This window comes from Mobula birostris, chromosome 17 (genome assembly GCF_030028105.1).
Source record: "Mobula birostris isolate sMobBir1 chromosome 17, sMobBir1.hap1, whole genome shotgun sequence".
Classification (NCBI taxonomy): Eukaryota; Metazoa; Chordata; class Chondrichthyes; order Myliobatiformes; family Myliobatidae; genus Mobula; species Mobula birostris.
The window spans coordinates 36,694,690-36,713,838 of NC_092386.1; the positions used below are offsets into that span (position 1 = coordinate 36,694,690).

The 19,149-nt window shown below is 40.0% G+C and overlaps 1 protein-coding gene across 11 annotated transcripts in view; it reads right to left on the bottom strand.

Annotated features, from left to right (window-relative positions):
* Positions 1 to 1,245: 1,245 nt before the first annotated feature.
* Positions 1,246 to 19,149, bottom strand: part of LOC140211615 (nicotinamide riboside kinase 1-like) — a 34,979-nt gene continuing 17,075 nt past the window's right edge. For 4 of the 11 annotated variants that reach the window (XM_072281533.1, XM_072281537.1, XM_072281535.1 and 1 more), the window contains 7 exons: positions 13,650 to 13,698; positions 12,897 to 13,044; positions 12,391 to 12,462; positions 12,205 to 12,311; positions 11,739 to 11,822; positions 5,164 to 5,220; positions 1,246 to 4,703 (listed from right to left, as the gene is read on the bottom strand). In XM_072281533.1, the coding sequence (XP_072137634.1) occupies positions 4,663 to 4,703; positions 5,164 to 5,220; positions 11,739 to 11,822; positions 12,205 to 12,311; positions 12,391 to 12,462; positions 12,897 to 13,044; positions 13,650 to 13,698 (558 nt within the window). In that variant the 3' untranslated portion in view covers positions 1,246 to 4,662. Of the gene's footprint in view, positions 4,708 to 4,809; positions 6,644 to 7,505; positions 7,653 to 11,738; positions 11,823 to 12,204; positions 12,312 to 12,390; positions 12,463 to 12,896; positions 13,045 to 13,649; positions 13,699 to 14,773; positions 14,842 to 19,149 lie in introns of those variants that run through there. The other 7 variants (XM_072281541.1, XR_011889531.1, XR_011889532.1 and 4 more) reach the window with 7 other exon arrangements.

The following is a 19,149-nucleotide window of genomic DNA, read 5'->3' on the forward strand; positions in this document are numbered from 1 at the left end:
CAGAAGGCCTTTGACAAGGTGCCACACATGAGGCTACTTAACAAGATAAGAGCCCATGGAATTATAGGAAAGTTACATACATGGATGGAGCGTTGGCTGATTGGCAGGAAACAGACAGTGGGAATAAAGGGATCCTATTCTGGTTGGCTGCCGGTTACCAGTGGTGTTCCACAGAGATCAGTGTTGGGGCCGCTTTTTACATTGCACATCAACGATTTGGATTATGGAATAGATGGCTTTGTGGCTAAGTTTGCTGACGATATGAAGATAGGTGGAAGGGCCGGTAGTGCTGAGGAAACGGAGAGTCTGCAGAGAGACTTGGATAGATTGGAAGAATGGGCAGAGAAGTGGCAAATGAAGTACAATATTGGAAAGTGTATGGTTATGTACTTTGGCAGAAAAAATAAACGGGCAGACTATTATTTAAATGGGGAAAGAATTCAAAGTTCTGAGATGCAACGGGACTTGGGAGTCCTCGTACAGGATTCCTTTAAAGTTAACCTCCAGGTTGAGTCAGTAGTGAAGAAGGCGAATGCAATGTTGGCATTCATTTCTAGAGGAATAGAGTATAGGAGCAGGGATGTGATGTTGAGGCTCTATAAGGCGCTGGTGAGACCGCACTTGGAGTACTGCGGGCAGTTTTGGGCTCCTTATTTAAGAAAGGATGTGCTGACGTTGGAGAGGGTACAGAGAAGATTCACTAGAATGTTTCCGGGAATGACAGCATTAACATATGAGGAACGTTTGTCCGCTCTTGGACTGTGTTCCTTGGAGTTTAGAAGAATGAGGGGAGACCTCATAGAAACATTTCGAATGTTAAAAGGCATGGACAGAGTGGATGTGGCAAAGTTGTTTCCCATGATGGGGGAGTCTAGTACGAGAGGGCATGACTTCAGGGTTGAAGGGCGCCCTTTCAGAACAGAAATGTGAAGAAATTTTTTTAGTCAGAGGGTGGTGAATCTATGGAATTTGTTGCCACGGGCAGCAGTGGAGGCCAAGTCATTGGGTGTATTTAAGGCAGAGATTGATAGGTATCTGAGTAGCCAGGGCATCAAAGGTTATGGTGAGAAGGCGGGGCAGTGGGACTAAATAGGATAAAATGGATCAGCTCATGATAAAATGGCGGAGCAGACTCGATGGGCCGAATGGCCTACTTCTGCTCCTTTGTCTTATGGTCTAAATGTATTAATAAGATATAATACACAGAAATCAAAATGAGATTAAGTAAATATAGGTTCTGTAATCTTTATTAAATCTGTTTTCAAGATTTGCATTTTAAAGCAATCACAGTTCAACACCATCTTGAAAGTTAATTCACACAAATTCTTCACAGTTGTATTCTATAACCATATGTAACTTCAATTAAACATTAACAAAAAGATAGTAAGGCAAATGTGGACTTTGCTTTGACTAATAGTTTTTGTATTCTGCCCAAAGTTGTCTTGTAGCTACCATAGTGTTATAAATAGAATATGAGAAGTTATAAAGTGTGTGCTACATGGACAGTAAACAGATTGCAGACTTAGCTTACCTAACTGTAGTATACTCAAAAATTTTAATAGGACTGATATCAGAATAGGAACGATAAGTAAACTGTCACTGTGATAAGGCACAATGTACAAATGTAATTTTTATCTGGGCCTTTGAGGAGCAAGGAGACAAAAGAATTAGATATTGAAATGGTGGCAAATTATACAGCAGGGTGGAGAAGAAAATTAAACCTGAGTAATAACCTGACTGGGCTGGGTTTTATTTTGGATGGTATAGACAAAACAATGCTAAAATATACTATCAGACAAAGCTTAATCCTAAGTACAAAAATGTACAGAGAGGTGCAATGCAGTGCAATTGAATCAAATGTGAGTATAGAACTGGGATGGATACAAAAGACAGGCTATAATGGTGGTGGGAAAGAAGATCTAATAGAAAAGAAAAATAAAGTAGATTTGGGATAGGTTAAAATATTTGAAATGAAAAAGATATAGACTGGGAAATAGGAGAGTGAAAGGAAAGATATTCTGATGAACAGAAAGGGAATAAATCATAAGATATAGGAGCAGAATTAGAACATTTGGCTCATTGAGTTGCTCTGCCGTTTGATCATAGCTGATTCATGTTCCTTCTCTACTTCACTCTCCTCCCTTCTCCCCATAATCTTTGATACCCTTACTATCCAAGAACCTGTCAACCTCCACTTTAAATATACCCATTGACTTGTCTTCCACTGTCAACTGTGGTAATGAATTCTGCAGAGTCAGCACACTCTGGCCAAATAAATTCCTCCTGTTCTAAAGGGAGTTAAAGGAGTATGATAGGTATGTTAATTATCAACTGTGATGGAAATAAGGAGAATGGAAAGCAGAGTTGGTGCATAAATAATTATACCTGTGTGGGGCAAAGCTTATTTATAACTGAGATCCAATACTTACTTTAAATACAGTATGTTTGGTTCTTAGGTTGTCATATACGGGGGAGGGGGCAGTGGGGATAAACTCCCATTACCTATTAAATGCTCTCAACTCAAATAGCCATGGACAACGAAGTTCAGTTCCTGGCTTTCACGTATGGCTTAGCTACTAAGCCTCGTGGAATTGCTTCTACTGGCAGGGGCAAAAGTGGGTTACTGGTGCCTTAAAACCAGTCACTACAGGCAGATGGGGCTCATCAGCCGTGGTTGGCAGCTCATCTAAGAGAAGGAAAACTCTGATCTCAAACCTCCACTGCTTTGTGGCTATACCCTCTCATGGGGAAGTCTTAGTGCTGGTACCAAACTGTATCGGTCTTTGCCGTTCCCTTTGGATTCATCAGCTGTGTGGAGAGGGATAGCCTACTGCATGGGAAATAGCTTGTTCTCTTACATACTAGCTTGCAAATCATGTAGGCAGCCAGCGTGCAATACCCATGGTCAACCTCGATCAACTAAGGGCCTCACAATTTAGGCTTGAAGAAAAGCATAGATACTTAAGTTTAAAATGATGGTGCGAGAACTTGCAGCATTACAGGTGCCCAGCTGAGAAAAATAATTGTCTTCAAAGGAGAATGATCTGAAAAACAAAACCTAGGCTTTGTAGAATATACAGCTCTGTGGACTGGTTGAGTACCACACTGCAGCCTGAAACTTGGTGTGAGTCAGTAATAGGACTGGTATGTCACTGTATAAGCTGGCTGGTGGTGTAGTGGCATCAGCACTAGACTTTGGAGCGAAGGCTCCCGAGTGCTAATCCAGCCAGCTCCCTGAGCGTCGAGCTAGCAACTCGGCCTCATAAAAAATAAGAAAGCCTGCTAAAAAAAACGCCCCTTGGAGTTAAGGGCTTTCTTCTTCATGTCACTGTATTGGAGGGAAATTTGAATTAATTTTTATTGATTCACCTTGAGATCTGTACCTTATTGATATCCGCACTTGCCCTTGAGAAGTAGAGGTAAGTTGTATTTTTGAACCACTGTCACGTAAGGATGTTCCAAAATTGAGATACGATGAATGCATATTTTGAGTTAGAGAAATGTAATTTGGATGGAAATTACATGTAGTAGTGTTCCCATGAACTTATTTCTCTTTTCCTTTTTGGGGTTAAAAATTACAGATTGGTACAATGTTCTTAGAGAAGGCAACATTAATAGCTGGAGTGGATTTTGCAGATGATATACACTGCAGCTTATGTATGCCAGTAATGGAGGGAATGTTTAGGGCACTTGTTATTAAAGTGGGCTACTTTGTCCTGGACAGTATCAATCCCGATGACAGTGGTGGAGTTGCAGGTTCCAGACAAGTGGATTTATGCCCTGTTAACAGTGGAAAAGTTTCTGGGTATCATGAGATGAATCACTCAGCACAAGATATCCAGTTTCTGAGTTGCTCATGCAGTTATGGTATTTATTTGGCTTGTCAAGCTGAGTTTCTGATCAATGTCAATGGTAGTGCACTCAGAGTACAACTCAACAGCAAGTTTTAGTATGCTCCCTTGTTGGAGATCAACATTGCCTGGCATTTTTGTGGGATCAGAAAACAGGCGCTTCAGTAGGATTGTAGGATGTAGTCAGCACCAGATTTGTGGTTACATTAGTGCAAAAAAATTACAGGAGAAGGAAGAAGTGGTTGAGGTAGATACGGCAACAACATATAAAGTACATTTGGACATCTCCATGGAGGGATATGGACCATCTATAGCAAAAGGAAATAGCTTAGATGGACATTTTGGTGGGCATGGACAAATTGCAGTGAAGAGTCTGTTTCCAGGCTATATTACTCTACGGCTCAAAATATAATAGAATTTATACAAATTCTCTCTAAAGATAAAGCTTAATAGGTGTTGCTTAACTGGTGAAATTACATGAAATTCCTAGGTCAAGATTGAAGAAAGAAACCTCACATTAATCTATTCTACCAAGTCCTAATAAGCTAGGAATTGAACACACATGTTGATACAATATCATTTGGTGTACAAGTCTAAAAAATGATAAAAGCTAGAGAATTACCATGATTAAATCTGACACAATAACAAGATAAAACAATATTTGAGAGATGTCAAGACAGGAATTAAACTTTTGGAGATATAAAGTAAGTCAGTGTAGGCAAGATCATCAATTATTAGGTTATTTCTAAACTTTGGCTATCCACATTCCAATGCAGTCCATGAATTTTCATTTGACTTTTTTCTGGTGAAGTTAGCTCCATGCTGAAAGCCCTTCTTCTCTGGAGTTGTCAACTGTCTTTAAGAGACAACCATTACAGATAATTATCCACATTAAATGAATAACAGAAAAGCAGATATGATACTCAAAAACAGTAAATTAGCATTATATCAAAATGAAATATAGCTGAAGGCAAGATAGTTAAACAGGTGGACACTTTTATTCAGTGCAATGAGAATAAAAAAAACTGTATACATGGAATATCACTTGTTGACAAAATTGATGGAAATATCAACCTGGAAGTGATATCCAAGAAACTTTAAAACAAAACTAATAGTATGATGCATACATAGCACTTGAGCGTTTCCCAAGCCTGTGTGGGTATAAAAGAATACCACACTTCAAAATGAAAACAGGATTGACAATTGTGAATCAATTTCCTCAATTCAGGGAAGAATAAATTGCTATGGTGCAAAGATGTATAGTGTTTCTTTTAAATAATTATCTGATGAGTGCACTGCCTAAATTACCTACATTGTGAAGCTGAAGTTGTCCTAATTTCAGTCCATGGAGAACTCTGTATACTTCCCTCTAGTGGATGAAAGAAATGTTCACAATTAGTCTGTTTTCCACTTCTTTGCCAATTTTGCATCAAATTAGAAATGCCCTCTTGTTGCCATGGAATTTAATTCTGGGAACCTCTATTATGTGGCATTGAGTCATGGAGTTTCACAGCTCAGAAACTGACTCTTTGGCCCACATGTCCATGCTAAACTCTTTACTTATCTATACTCGTCTTATTTGCCAGCACTGGATTTATATCCTTCTATGCCTTGCCCATTCAAATGTCTCTCTAAGTGTCCCTTCAACTGTGATTTATCTGATTCCACTATCTCTTTTGGCATGTAAATACGAGGAATTCTGCAGATGCTGGAAATTCAAGCAACACACATCAAATTTGCTGGTGAATACAGTAGGCCAGGCAGCATCTCTAGGAAGAGGTATAGTCGAAGCTTCGGGCCGAGACCCTTCGTCAGGACTAACTGAAGGAAGAGCTAGTAAGAGATTTGAGAGGGGGAGGGGAGGGATCCAAAATGATAGGAGAAGACAGGAAGGGGAAGGATGGAACCAAGAGCTGGACAGCTGGTTGGCAAAAGGGATATGAGAGGATCATGGGACAGGAGGCCCAGGGAGAAGGAAAAGGGGGGGGGGAACCCAGAGGATGGGCAAGGGGTATAGTGAGAGGGACAGAGGGAGAAACAGGAGAGAGAGAGAAAGAATGTGTGTATATAAATAAATAACGGATGGGGTACAAGGGGGAGGTGGGGCATTAGCAGAAGTTAGAGAAGTCAATGTTCATGCCATCAGGTTGGAGGCTACCCAGGTTGTTCATGCCATCAGGTTGGAGGCTACTCAGGTTGTTCCTTTTTTTCCGCTGGTACCTTAGCTCTCCTCAGGTCTACCACCAGCTCCTTAGTCTTTTTCACATTAAGCTGCAGATAATTCTGCTCACACCATGTGACAAAGTTTCCTACCGTAGCCCTGTACTCAGCCTCATCTCCCTTGCTGATGCATCCAACTATGGCAGAGTCATCCGAAAACTTCTGAAGATGACAAGACTCTGTGCAGTAGTTGAAGTCCGATGTATAAATGGTGAAAGGAAAGGGAGACAAGACAGTCCCCTGTGGAGCCCTAGTGCTGCTGATCACTCTGTCGGAAACACAGTGTTGCAAGCACACATACTGTGGTCTGCCAGTCAGGTAATCAAGAATCCATGACACCAGGGAAGTGTCCACCTGCATCGCTGTCAGCTTCTCCCCCAGCAGAGCAGGGCGGATGGTGTTGAACGCACTGGAGAAGTCAAAAAACATGACCCTCACAGTGCTTGCTGGCTTGTCCAGGTGGGCGTAGACACAGTTCAGCAGGTAGACGATGGCATCCTAAACTCCTAGTCGGGGCTGGTAGGCGAACTGGAGGGGATCTAAGTGTGGCCTGACCATAGGCTGGAGCAGCTCTGGAATTAAGGACATAAACTTCAAAATCCCTCCGTTTACTATACATTTTCCACCCCTATTTTACCTTGTACCTGTTGGGATTAAGTTTCATCAAATAACACTACAACATTTCTATTTTATATATATCTTCCTATAGCATTAGACAACCTTCCTTGCTATCTACACCACCACCAATTTTCATATCATTCACAAATTTACTAACATTACCTCATACATTCATATCCAACATGTCAGTATACATCACAATCAACACAGGTTCCAGCACAGATCTTTGTGGTATGCCAGTGGTCACAGAATTTCAATTAGAAAAGCATTCTTTCAACATCAACCTCCTCATCCAATCTCCAAGCCAATCTTGGATCTAATTAGCCAGCTTGTCTTGGGATAAGCTTACCCTACAGTCTATATGGACTTCAGTACGTCAAATGCTTTCTAAAGTCCATGTAGACAATACCTACCATCCTACCTACATCAAACTTATTAGTTATCTCCACAAAAATCTCAAATTAGTGAGACAGGATTTTCCTGACATAAAGCAACGCTAAGTATATCTAACATTGTTTCCAAATGTACTTAAATCTGATCCCTTAAAACTTTCTCCAATAATTTCCCTACCACTTCATCAGTCTGTGGTTACCTGACTAATTTTAATTACCTTCTTAAATAAAGGACCAACATTAGCTTTCTTCCAGTCTTCTGGTACCTCATTGTGTTTAAGACAGGTGCAAAGATATCAAACAGGACTCTAGCCATCTCCTTCCTTGCTTCCCATAGCATCCAAGGATAGATCTCATCCAACCCAAGGGTTATCAACTATTATGTGCTCCATGGCATGTAATGCTTTTCCTTCTTTGTACTTACATGTGCCAGACCCTCAACAATCCTCTTCCTGAATTCAATATCTTTCATGTCCTTCTCAATGAATACAGATGAAAAGTATTCATTTAGGACCTTGCCCACTCTTTCTCTGGTTCCCTTCTTGCTCCCCTCTGCGCAGAAGACCAAAGTCTGAAAGCACACATACCACCAGGCTCAAGGACAGCTTCAATCCCATTGTTATCAGACACTTGAACTGATCTCTTCTATGATAAAATGGAATCTTGACCTCACAATCTACTTTTGTTATCATCTTGCACTTTATTTTTTATGTCTTCACTAGACTTTTGCTGTAGCTTTTACACTTTATTCTGCATTGTTATTACCTTGTTCTACTTCACTGCACTGTCTAATGATTTGATCTGTATGAACAGTATGCAAGCAAAGCTTTTCAGGGTATCTTGGTACATGTGACAAGAATAAACCAATAACAGTCCCATTACATCTTGGGACTTCCCTTAATATTACCTGGCAAGGATATTTCATGGCCCTTATTTTATCCTCCTAATTCCTTCCTTAAATTTTCTCCTATACCTTCTGCTGTTAAATAAGTAATTACAAAAACACATTTTGCAAGATATATGTAGTAATCCCAATAAATATACAGTGGCTTCCAGTTAATTGGGCCATTGGTTAATCGGGGCAGACTCTTACTTGGGACAACAGTTAAAGAACAAAAACTAATCGAGAAAATTGGCAGGATTCTCTTCATGACACCACTGGGGCAGGAGAATTTTGCTGAAGAAGTTCTCACTAGCAAGGCATGCGTACTTGTGTGGCCATTACACAGTACACTGTGCTTAGAGTGAACAGTTTTAAATACCAAAAAAGAGAAAAGCTGCAGATGCTGGAAATCCAAGGAACACACACAAAATGCTGGAGGAGCTCAGCAGCCAGGCAGCATCTATGAAAAAGAATATAGTCGACTCTTCAGGTGGGTCTTTTCTCTTTGGTGGTTTTTGAGGTAGTTCGACGCAAAATCAGGACTGGGGTAAAAAGATGAGGAGTCAGAGTTAGAAGGTGGGTGGAGGGGAGGGAGAAACACAAGGTGATAGGTGAAATTGGGGGGGTGGCGGAGGAAAGGGTAAAGAGCTGGGAAGTTGATTGGTGAAAGAGATCCAGGGCCGGAGAAAAGGGAATCTGATGGGAGAGGACATAAGGCCAAGGAAGAAAGAAAAGGGGGAAGAGCACCAGAAAGAGGTGATGGGCGGGCAAGGAGATAAGGTGATAAGGTCTGGGTGGGGCGGGGGGGGGGGAGGTTGTTGGGGATTATCAGAAGTTTGAAAAATCGATGTTCATGCCATCAGGTTGGAAGCTACCCAAACAGAATGTAAGGTGTTGCTCCTCCAACCTGAGTGTGGCCTCATCGTGATAGTAAAGGAAGCCATGGACTGATATGTCGGAATTGGAATGGAAAGTGGAATTTAATGAGTGGCCACTGGGAGATCTATCTGGCGGACATACATAGGTGCTCAGCAAAGTGGTCTCCCAATCTATGTCGGGTCTCACTGATATAGAGGGAGACACACCGGGAGCACCGGATACTGTAGGTGACCCTAACAGACTTACAGGTGAAGTGTTGCCTCACCTGGAAGGATGGTTTGGAGGTCTGAATGGTAGTGAGGAAGGACGTGTAGGTGCAGGTGTAGCACTTTTCTCCTTGCAAGGATAACTGCTAGGAGGAAGATCATTGGGGAGGGACAAATGGACAAAGGAGTCACATAGCAAAAAGTGGAGGGAGAGGGAAAGATGTGTTTGATGGTGGGATCCCATTGGAGATGGCAAAATTACAGAGAATTATGTGCTGGATGCAGAGGCTGGTGGGGTGGTAGGAGAGGACAAGTCGAACTCTATCCCTGGTGGGGTGGCAAGAAGATGGGGTAAGGGTAAACATGCATGAAATGGAAGAGATGTGGTTGAGGGTAGCATTGATGGTGGAGGAAGGGAAGGCCCTTTTTTTTTGAAGAAGGAGGACATCTTCTTCATCCTGGAATTAAAAACCTCACCCTGAGAGCAGATGCTGTGGAAATAGAGGAATTGAGAGAAGGAGATGACCTTTTTACAAGTAACAGTGTAGGAAGAGGTATAATCGAGGGTAGCTGCAAGAGTCAATGGGTTTATAATACACATCAGTAGATAAGCTGCTTCCAAAGACAGAGATAGATGATCAAGAAAGGGGAGGGAGGTGTTGGAAATGGACCAGGTAAATCTGAGGGCAGGGAAGCAGAACCAATGCAGTCGTCGCTGTAGCATAGGAAAAGTGGGGGAGAGACATCCGTGTAGTCTTGGAACATAGACTGTTCCATGTAGCCCCAAAGAACACAGGCATAGCTGAGACCTATGTGAGTACCCATGACTATACCTCTTGTTCAGAGGAAGTGGGCGGAGCCAAAAGAAAAATTATTGAGAGTGAAGACAAGTTCCGCCAGACAGAGGAGAGTGGTGGTGGAGGGAAACTGGTTGGGTCTGGTGCGGAGAAAGAAATGGAGAGCATTGAGGCCTTTAAATACTATCAGTTGTGTGTGTTTGCATTCAAAAAGCAATGATTTTTGCCACTGATCGTTGGCAAGAAATAAGCAGTAAGACAATTCTAAACTGTTTTGCTTACTGTAGTTTCAAGCATTTAGGCTTGGGGATGCCAGAAACAGCCGGGAGTGCAAACGAAACGATGTCACTACTTCAATAAGTTAGGAACTACAAAGAATTTGAAGGTATCGACAATCACCTTGAATGTTACAATGAGAATGACGATTTGGAGGATAGCATTGTCTGCACTAATGTTTGCTCTTATTTTGTTCATTGAGTACACTGGATGAATTCCTCCATTGATAACTATTAGGAACTAATACATAGTATTATATTTCTCTAGTGCTTTCTAGTGTTCTAATTTGACCTGTATTTCATTTAAATACATACAGTCCACCCTTCTTATCCATGGGGGATTGGTTCCAGGACCCCCCCCCCCCGCGAATACCAAAAAACGCGGATGCTCAAGTCCCTTATTTAACCTGTCTCAGTGCAGGTGGACCTTAGGACCCAGCAGACCTCTGGACCTTATTTAACCTGTCTCAGTGCGGTGGATTTTAGGACCCGGCGGAGCTCTGAATCTGCAGTGTTTCTGTTCACGAAAATAATCATGATCACGATTGAAAATAAAGTGGAAATAATAAAGCGATCGTTAAGAGGTGAAACGCCATCAGTCATTGGAAAAGCGTTAGGCTACAGTCGGTCAATGATCAGAACAATTTTAAAGGATAAAGTGAGAAAGGCCCTGCCCTGATGAAAGCTACAATTATTATTAAGCGGTTTAATTATTAAAATACATACATTTCTTAAGTGTTCTATATGCATAGAAAGGTAAAATATATACTATATGCTAAGACAAACGTTTCACTAACTGAGACTAAATAATACTGGATGTACCTGTTCCGACTAATTTAGTAAGAGAACCTCAGTTTTTTTTTATCCCGATCCGCGGTAACCTATGCACATCCTCCCGTATACTTGAAATCATCTCTAGATTACTTATAATACCTAATACAATGTAAATACTAAGTAAATAGTTGTTATACCGCATTGTTTAGGGAATAATGACAAGAAAAAAAAGTCTGTACATGCTCAAACAACAAGTGCTGGAAAGAGAACTTCCGGGTTTTCCCGAATCCGTGGTTGGTTGAATCCGTGCATGCGGAACCCCCAGATAAGGAGGGCCAACTGTAATTTGTTCCACAGTTTGTCTTTTTCTCCCATTTTTTACAGGTTCTATATAATTTCGGCTAACTGGAGCTTAATTGGGTCAAAATGTACTGGTCTCAATGTGTCCAAATTAACTGGAATTCACTGTATTTGAATAGATTTTTAATATTTAATTCAAATCAAACAAAAACACATAATATTCCTAATCTATAACATGAGAAAATCTGCAGATACTGGAAATTCAAGCAACACATGCAAAGTGCTGGTAGAACACAGCAGACCAGGCAGTATCTATAGGAAGAGGTACAATCGACGTTTCGGGTCCTGATGAAGGGTCTCGGCCCAAAATGTCGACTGTAACCTCCCCCTATAGATGCTGCTTGGCCTGCTGTGTTCTACCAGCATTTTGTGTGTGTTGTGTATTCCTAATCTACGCCTCTTTTAAACTGAATATTATTGATCTGAAAGTTACGTGTTAAATTTTCAGAAAAAGAAACATGAACCACAAGATAGAAGACAGACCTTGGAGCTTTTGAATTTCCTTTAAAAGATCATCATACACTTGGGTAAACAGGTCCTCTGGGGATTTTGTTCCATCCAAATAAACTGAGGAAAAATAAAAAATACATGCATTTGGATCATTTGATGCTGCAGGTAATTTCCTGGCCATACCCTATAATATTTCAAGATTTCTTCAAGACTACAATTAAAAACTTAAAAGAAAATTTTAACTGCCAGAGAAGAATTTGAAAATGGTAGGCATCAAAACACTAACTATCTGAATATCATTATATTGTCATTATTCTTCTTGTTATATTAAAATAAATCTACGGACAGAATTAGGAGGGTAAAACTAGTAATCATTATGCTCAAGGTTATATATTTAGATTTATGTGAATTTTTCTGCACATCCATTTCATTCTCTCAAAATAATAAAGAAAAACTGCAGGTCATGCAAGTCTTAAGTAACTGATTCTTAAATGATTACTTATGTTAGGCACTCTCTCTTCCATTTCTTTTCTGTTTTTGAGGTACATTGGCCACACATGTCCATCAAAATTTCCAGGTGGGTCCGGGGGTTCGTAGGTTCTTAAACTAGGGAAAGGAAATTCAGCTTACAATTTTATATAATTTGAAAATAATAATGCTCATAACATTTTAAATCACTAATTACCATCTTCGTCTCTTGCACTCCTCATATGAAATGGAGAGATAATAGCGTTGATTAAAAACATCATTCAGTGGCCTAAAAACATATGAAAAACAATGTTATGAATTCAAGCAGTGTTATGAATTCAATCAAATGCACCAACACAGTCAAATTGTAATTAAACCACAAATGAAGACGGATTCCATTAAAATTAGATTAGGACAATTTTAGACTTTGCAAATGTTTTCTTCATGTATTGGCAGAAGACTGTTATGAGCTGATTATCATCCTCTAAGCCTTTAATTACTTCTGTTTCTCAGGAGCAATGCAAATAAAACCAGGTCATCACACTACTGTGACACAATGAACTCAAACTCCCTTGGGCCACCCAGAGCCTGTTAATAAATAAAATACTTTCTTTACAACATAGTTAATTTATAGTTTCTACACAATAGTTTAGTGGAACTATAATAAAACACTTTAATACAATTAATAAACATATGAATCCTTGAAAAATATAAGAAACATACTTATAATTATAAATAAGGAACCCTTCTATTATTAGGACACCAAGTCCCCTGTATTCTGGCACTGCTTGATCCTCACGTATGGCAGCCATGTTATTCATCCAGGCATATACTGCATTCATCATTGCTTCCATATCCAGAGCTGTGATGACTAAAAAGGAAAGAAATGGATGCCTTTTAATTGGTGTAAACGACATTGTTTATGGAGCAACCGTCTTCCTTTTTCTGTTATATTGCACACGACAGAACTCTGTTTATTTCACAGAGAATGTCAGTGATATTAATTTCAAGATTATATCACTTGATCCAAAATGTAAATGATCAGAAGAATTCAGATTGTAATGAGTAAAAGTAATGGTTTCATTTTGGTGGAAAACTTCAACTTCATGGGGGAGCTGTTGAAGTGTGCAATTCTGGTGGTGGGTAGACCTTGATGGTGAAATTAGAGGAAATTTGAGAGATTAAAAATGAGAGGTAAAAACCCTTCTCTTGATGTTTAATTGGGGTTACAGGAGTGAAAGAAAGTAAACTTTTCAAAGTTATGACATTTTCTTTTACATCTGCCAAAACAATATTAGAGAATCTATTAACATTCATTAAATGTTCCTTTAAGTGTCTTATATAAAGTTGAAGTATGGGAGGAGAAATGTAATGATAAATTTAAAGAGGCTGCTTTATTCCAAAGTAAATCTGTGATCACCCTCCTGTGATTGTTATTATCACAAAAGAATTTACTTGAAATTTAACAAATCTTACCATCATACTGCTGAAAGCCATCTTCTCCAACCTCCACATCAGCCGAATCCTGAAAAATAACAAACATAAAGCCATAAATAGTTATTACTCCAAAATACAATTTCTGGTCTACAGTGCAAAAGACTCATCTCTATTCTGTGTGTATAAGATTTGAGGTTGCAGAAAATTTAGACTCGAAGCAATGTTGCTGCCATGTTTCGTAGAAGATTAGTTTGGAAATGTTAAATATCTTGGGGAACTGTATGAATATTATTGCAAGGTGAAAGCCTTTATTTAAAAAAGGCAAAAAGTTAAGAAACCTAATGAGAAAATTATGTGTCAAGTGGAAACCATTATCAATTTCACATGGAAACATACTTAATTGCAATGCTTAAGGCAAAAATTTCAGTCTTTCAGAAAGCAAAATATATATAATAGAATATAGAACATTACAGCACAGTATAAGCCCTTTTGCCCAAAATATTTAACCAAATTTTCAACCTACTCTAAGATCAATTTAACCCTACCCTCTTGTAGCTCTCCATTTATCTTTCATCTATGTTCTTATGTAAGAGTCTTGCAAATACCTCTAATATTCGCCTCTATACCTGGCAGCACATTTCACACATCCACCATTTTATGTAAAAAACCTACTCTGACATGACTCCATTACTTTCTTCCAATCACCTTAAAATTTTGTCCTCCCTTTAGTAATTTCCACCCTGGAAAAAAGGTGTGGCTGTCCAATCTATCCATGCCTCTTATCATCTTATACACCCCATCACCTTCTCGCCCTCCACTGCTTTCAAAGAGATCAGCCCTAAACTCGGCTCAACCTCTCCTCATAAAATATGCTCACTAATCCAGACAGCGTCCTCGTAAGTCTCCTCTGCACTCTCTCCAAAGCCTCCACATTCTTCCTATAACGAGGGGATCAGAATTGAACACAATATCGCGTGTGGTCAAACTACGGTTTTATAGAGCTGCAATATTACCTAGTGATTCAAACGCAATCCCTCAACTAATGGAGGCCAACGTATCATAAGCCTTGTTAACAACCCTATCAACTTGCATGGTAACTTTGAGGAATCTATGGATGTGGACCCCGAGATCCTACTGTTCTTCCAAACTGCGAAGAATCCTACCATTAATCCTGTACTCCGCTTTCAAGTTCGACCTTCCAAAGAGTATCATTTCACAGTTTTCTGGATTAAACTCCATCTGGTACTTCTCAGCTCCACTCTGCATCCTACCCATGTCCTATTGTAACCAACGACAACCCTCTACATACAAAATTGAAAAGAATTCAGAAGATGAAAATGAATTTAGAATGATTTATAGATGAACATGGACAATAAACAAATTTTCTTAAATTGTTCTTGTACTAACCATTCCTGCACATTAATTTTAAAATTTAGCCAAAATCTTTTCTCTCATTGTATTAGCTGTCCAAGAAACCTTTGATGTGCCTGTGTTCTGATTCAACAAGTCTAGAATGGTTCCAGTTTCTTCCACACATTGGTAAAAATCTGTCCATACTTATCAATACTATTGACAAAGGACTGCAGACCAAAAATATTGTCTATTTCTCTTTCCAAGAATGCTGCCTGACCTGCTGAGTATTTTTCAGCATTTTCTCAGATTTTAAGTACCATTACATTTCATGGTTTTCTTTTCAATACAGAATTTTCCTGGATTTTACTTACAATTTCAATCAGTTACTGGGAAGTTTTCATGAACTACTTTTAAATTGTTGATTACATTTTATGCTAGCATCAGACTTCTCATACAGAAGCCAAGGAGAAACCATTTCAAGTGTAAGACTGATGGTTTGTTTTACCCATTATCTCACCACATGCACCTCCACTATAATTTGATTCATGACATGCTGATTTAAATTTATAATAGTTAATTCACTTGCAAAGCTTGTCTTGCATTTACTGAAATATAAACATCTCTCAGATGATATAGAGAACACATAGCATTACAGTGCAATCTCCGAACATAGAACAGTACAGAACAGAGAAAGACTCTGATTATTTATGCCTTTCACAAATATACGTGTGTGTGTGTGTGTGTGTGTATATATGCATATATATATGTATATATATATATGTGTGTATGTGTGTGTGTGTGTGTGTGTGTGTGTGTATATATAGTTCTATCAGATTGTTCCTTAACCTCTGGTGCTCCACAGAAAACAATCCAAGTTTGTCGAATCTCTCCCCCATTCTCTAATCTAGGCAACATCCTGATGAACCTCTTCTGCATTGTCTCCAAAACTTCCACATCCTTTTTGCAATGTGGCAACCAGAACCGCAGACAATCCAAACGTGGCCCAACCAATGTTTTATAGAATTGCAACATAACTTCTCCACTTTTAATAGTCAACAACAGAATCAATAGAAATTAGAATGCCATATACATTCTTACCAGACTGACAACTTGTATTGCCAATTTCAGGGAGCTCTAGACTAACAGATGATGCCACATGCTCTCCAACACACACCTAGAGAAGTTTGTCAAAGTTTTAGATGTCATGCCAAATCTTCACAAACTTCCAAAAAGTTAGAGACACTGCCATGCTTTCTTCATAATAGATCCTCAGAAATGAAACTCTGAGGAATTTAAAGTTGTTGACCCTCTCCACAACAAATCCCCTATGAGCATTGGTTCATGGATGTCTGGTTTCCTCCTCCTGAGATCAATAATCAGCTTCTTGGTCTTGCTGACATTGAGTGAGAGGTTGTTGTTGTGGCACCACACAGCCACATTTTCAATATCCCTACTACAGTACATGCTGATTCATCACCACCCTTTATTCAGCCAACAACAGTGTTGTCAGAAGTATGTTAATTAAAAGGAAATTACTGACTGCAGATTGCAGTGAGAGTAGTTCAGAAGAAGTATATTTAGAAGTTTTGTAAGGTGCCCGTAACACGTCGCTGTATTTCACCAGCACCATCTTGCTGAACAATAAGATGTATTACAAAAAGATAAATAAATTAATTCAAATAAGCAGCGCTAAAAGAGATGGAAAACTGAGGTAGTGTTCATGGGTTCATTGTCCATTCAGAAATCTGATGGCAGAGGGGAAGAAGCTGTTCCTAAAACTTATGTGCATCTTCAGGTTCCTGTACCTCCTCCTTGATGGTAGCAATGAAAAGAGGACATGCCTTGAGTGATGGGATCCTTAATGATGGATGCCACCTTCTTCAGACATTGCTTTTTGAATGGAGCTGGCTGAGTTTACAACTTACTGCCACGTTTTACCATTCTATGCAATGTCCCCTCCATACCATAGAGTGATGCAACCAGTTAGAATGCTCTTCATGGTACATCTATAGAAATATGTAAGTGTCTTTGGTGACATACAAATTGTCCTCAAACTCCTAATAAAACATAGCCGCTGTCATGCCTTCTTTGTAATTACACTAATATGTAGGTCTCAGGATAGATTCTGAGAAATGTTGGGATCCAAGAACTGGAAAGTGCTCACCTTTTCCACTTCTGATCCCCCAATAAAGACTTGTGCTTGTTCCCTCAACTTTCCGTTTCTTAAGTCCACAATCAATTCCTTGGTCTTCCTAACACTGAGTGTAAGGTTGCTGTTGTAACACCACTCAACCAGCTGATCTCTCTTGCTCCTGTACACCATGTCACTATCTGAAATTCTGCCAACAATAGTTGCGTTGTTAACAAAATTATAGATAGTATATGAGATGTGCCTAGCCACATAATCGTGGGTGTAAAGAGAATAGAGCAGGAGGCTAAGCACACATCCTTGAAGTGCTGCAGTGTTGTCAGTGAGGAGGAGATGTTATTTCCAAACTGCACGGACTTTGGTTTCCCGGTGAAGAAGTCAAGGATCCAGTTGCAGAGGGAGGTACAGAGGCCCACGATTTGGAGCCTGTTGATTAGAACTGAGGGTATGATTGTGTTTAATGCAGAGCTGTAGTTAATGAACAGCAGCCTGACATAGGTATTACTGTTGTCCTGATGATCCAAGGCCAAGAGGAGAGCCAGTGAAATTACAAACTCTGTAGATCTATTATGGCGAAAGGCAAACTGTAGCAGGTCTAAGTCCCTGCTAATGCAGGAGTCGATTCTAGCCACAACCAAACTCTCAAAGTACTTAATCACAGTAGATGTGAGTGGCACTCACGTTAACTGTTGAGGCATCTCACCCTGCTTTTCTTGGGCACTGATGATTATCACACTTTTAAAGCAGGTGGGAGCCTCTTCCTCCAGCAGTGAGAGATTGAAGGTGTCCTTGAACACTCCTGCTGGTGGGTTGGCAAAAGTTTTCAAAGCCCTACTAGATACGCCATCAAAGACTGATGCCTCGCAAGGGTTCACCATCTTGAAAGATGTTCTGATGTCAGCCTCCCAGACAGAGATCATAGGGTCACCAGATGCTTCAGGGCTTCACACAGATATAGTTTTATTCTCCCTTTCAAAGCATGCATAAAAGGCATTGAGCTCATCTTTGAGTGAAGCATCACTGCCATTCATGGTAAGGTTTTGCCTTCTGGGAAATCATGGCCTACAAACCCTGCCACAGCTGACACAAATTCAATTCCATCTCTAACCTCAATTGGTATTGCTTCCTTGCTCTTAAAATAGCCTTCTGTGAGTCGTACCTGGACTTCTTGTATAGTTTTGGATACCGGTCTTGAATGCCCCAGTCTAGCCTTCAGAAGACTATAAATATCCTGTCACAAAATAATATATCTGTGAGTTGCCCAGGTGTTCCTCCACCAAGTGAACACTAGAGGGCAGCACTGACAGGTGGGGCCAGCCCCCAGCCCAGCACACAGCCAGCTTTGGTGTCTCCTTCATCGGTAACTGCAAGTCAACTCTGAGGCATGAGGGCCTTGTCTCCGCAATAACCAAGGCAACACAGCTCCTCTGCTGTCAGTCTTGCCAATGAACCAGTGAACCGACTTGCAGTATTCTTCATTACCAATGTCCAACAGGGTCTTGTGATCACAATAAAAATGTCCAAGACAATCTCTTGCACTTCTTTTTGGATCACACAGCACAGTACACAAGAAGTTCAGGCGACAACTTAACCATGGTATGCCATAAATCCAGCTCCATTGCTATCAAGCAACTTGCTGATGGAATAGCCTTACAGTCCTTGATGTTCTTAGTATCCAGCAATGAGTTATGATCATAAAAGAGACGTACAGGAAGGACAAATACCTTTGATTGAAGCTGGAGTGGCCTCTGTGTCCAAGCATGCCACCATCTTACCAAACAGTTAAGACATGACCAAGAGGTTTTAGATGTTGTTCAGACCAAACATCAGAATGGGGAAGAAATGTGATTTAAGTGACTTTAAACATGGAATGATTGTTTATGCCAGTTTTGAGTAATTCAGAAGCTGCTGCTCTCCAGTGATTTTCATGCACAATAGTCTCTAGAGTTTACAGAAAATGGTGCGAAAAATAGTGGACTGTTTTGTAGGTGAAATGCCTTGTTAATGAGAGGTCGGGGGAGAATGGCCAGATTAGTT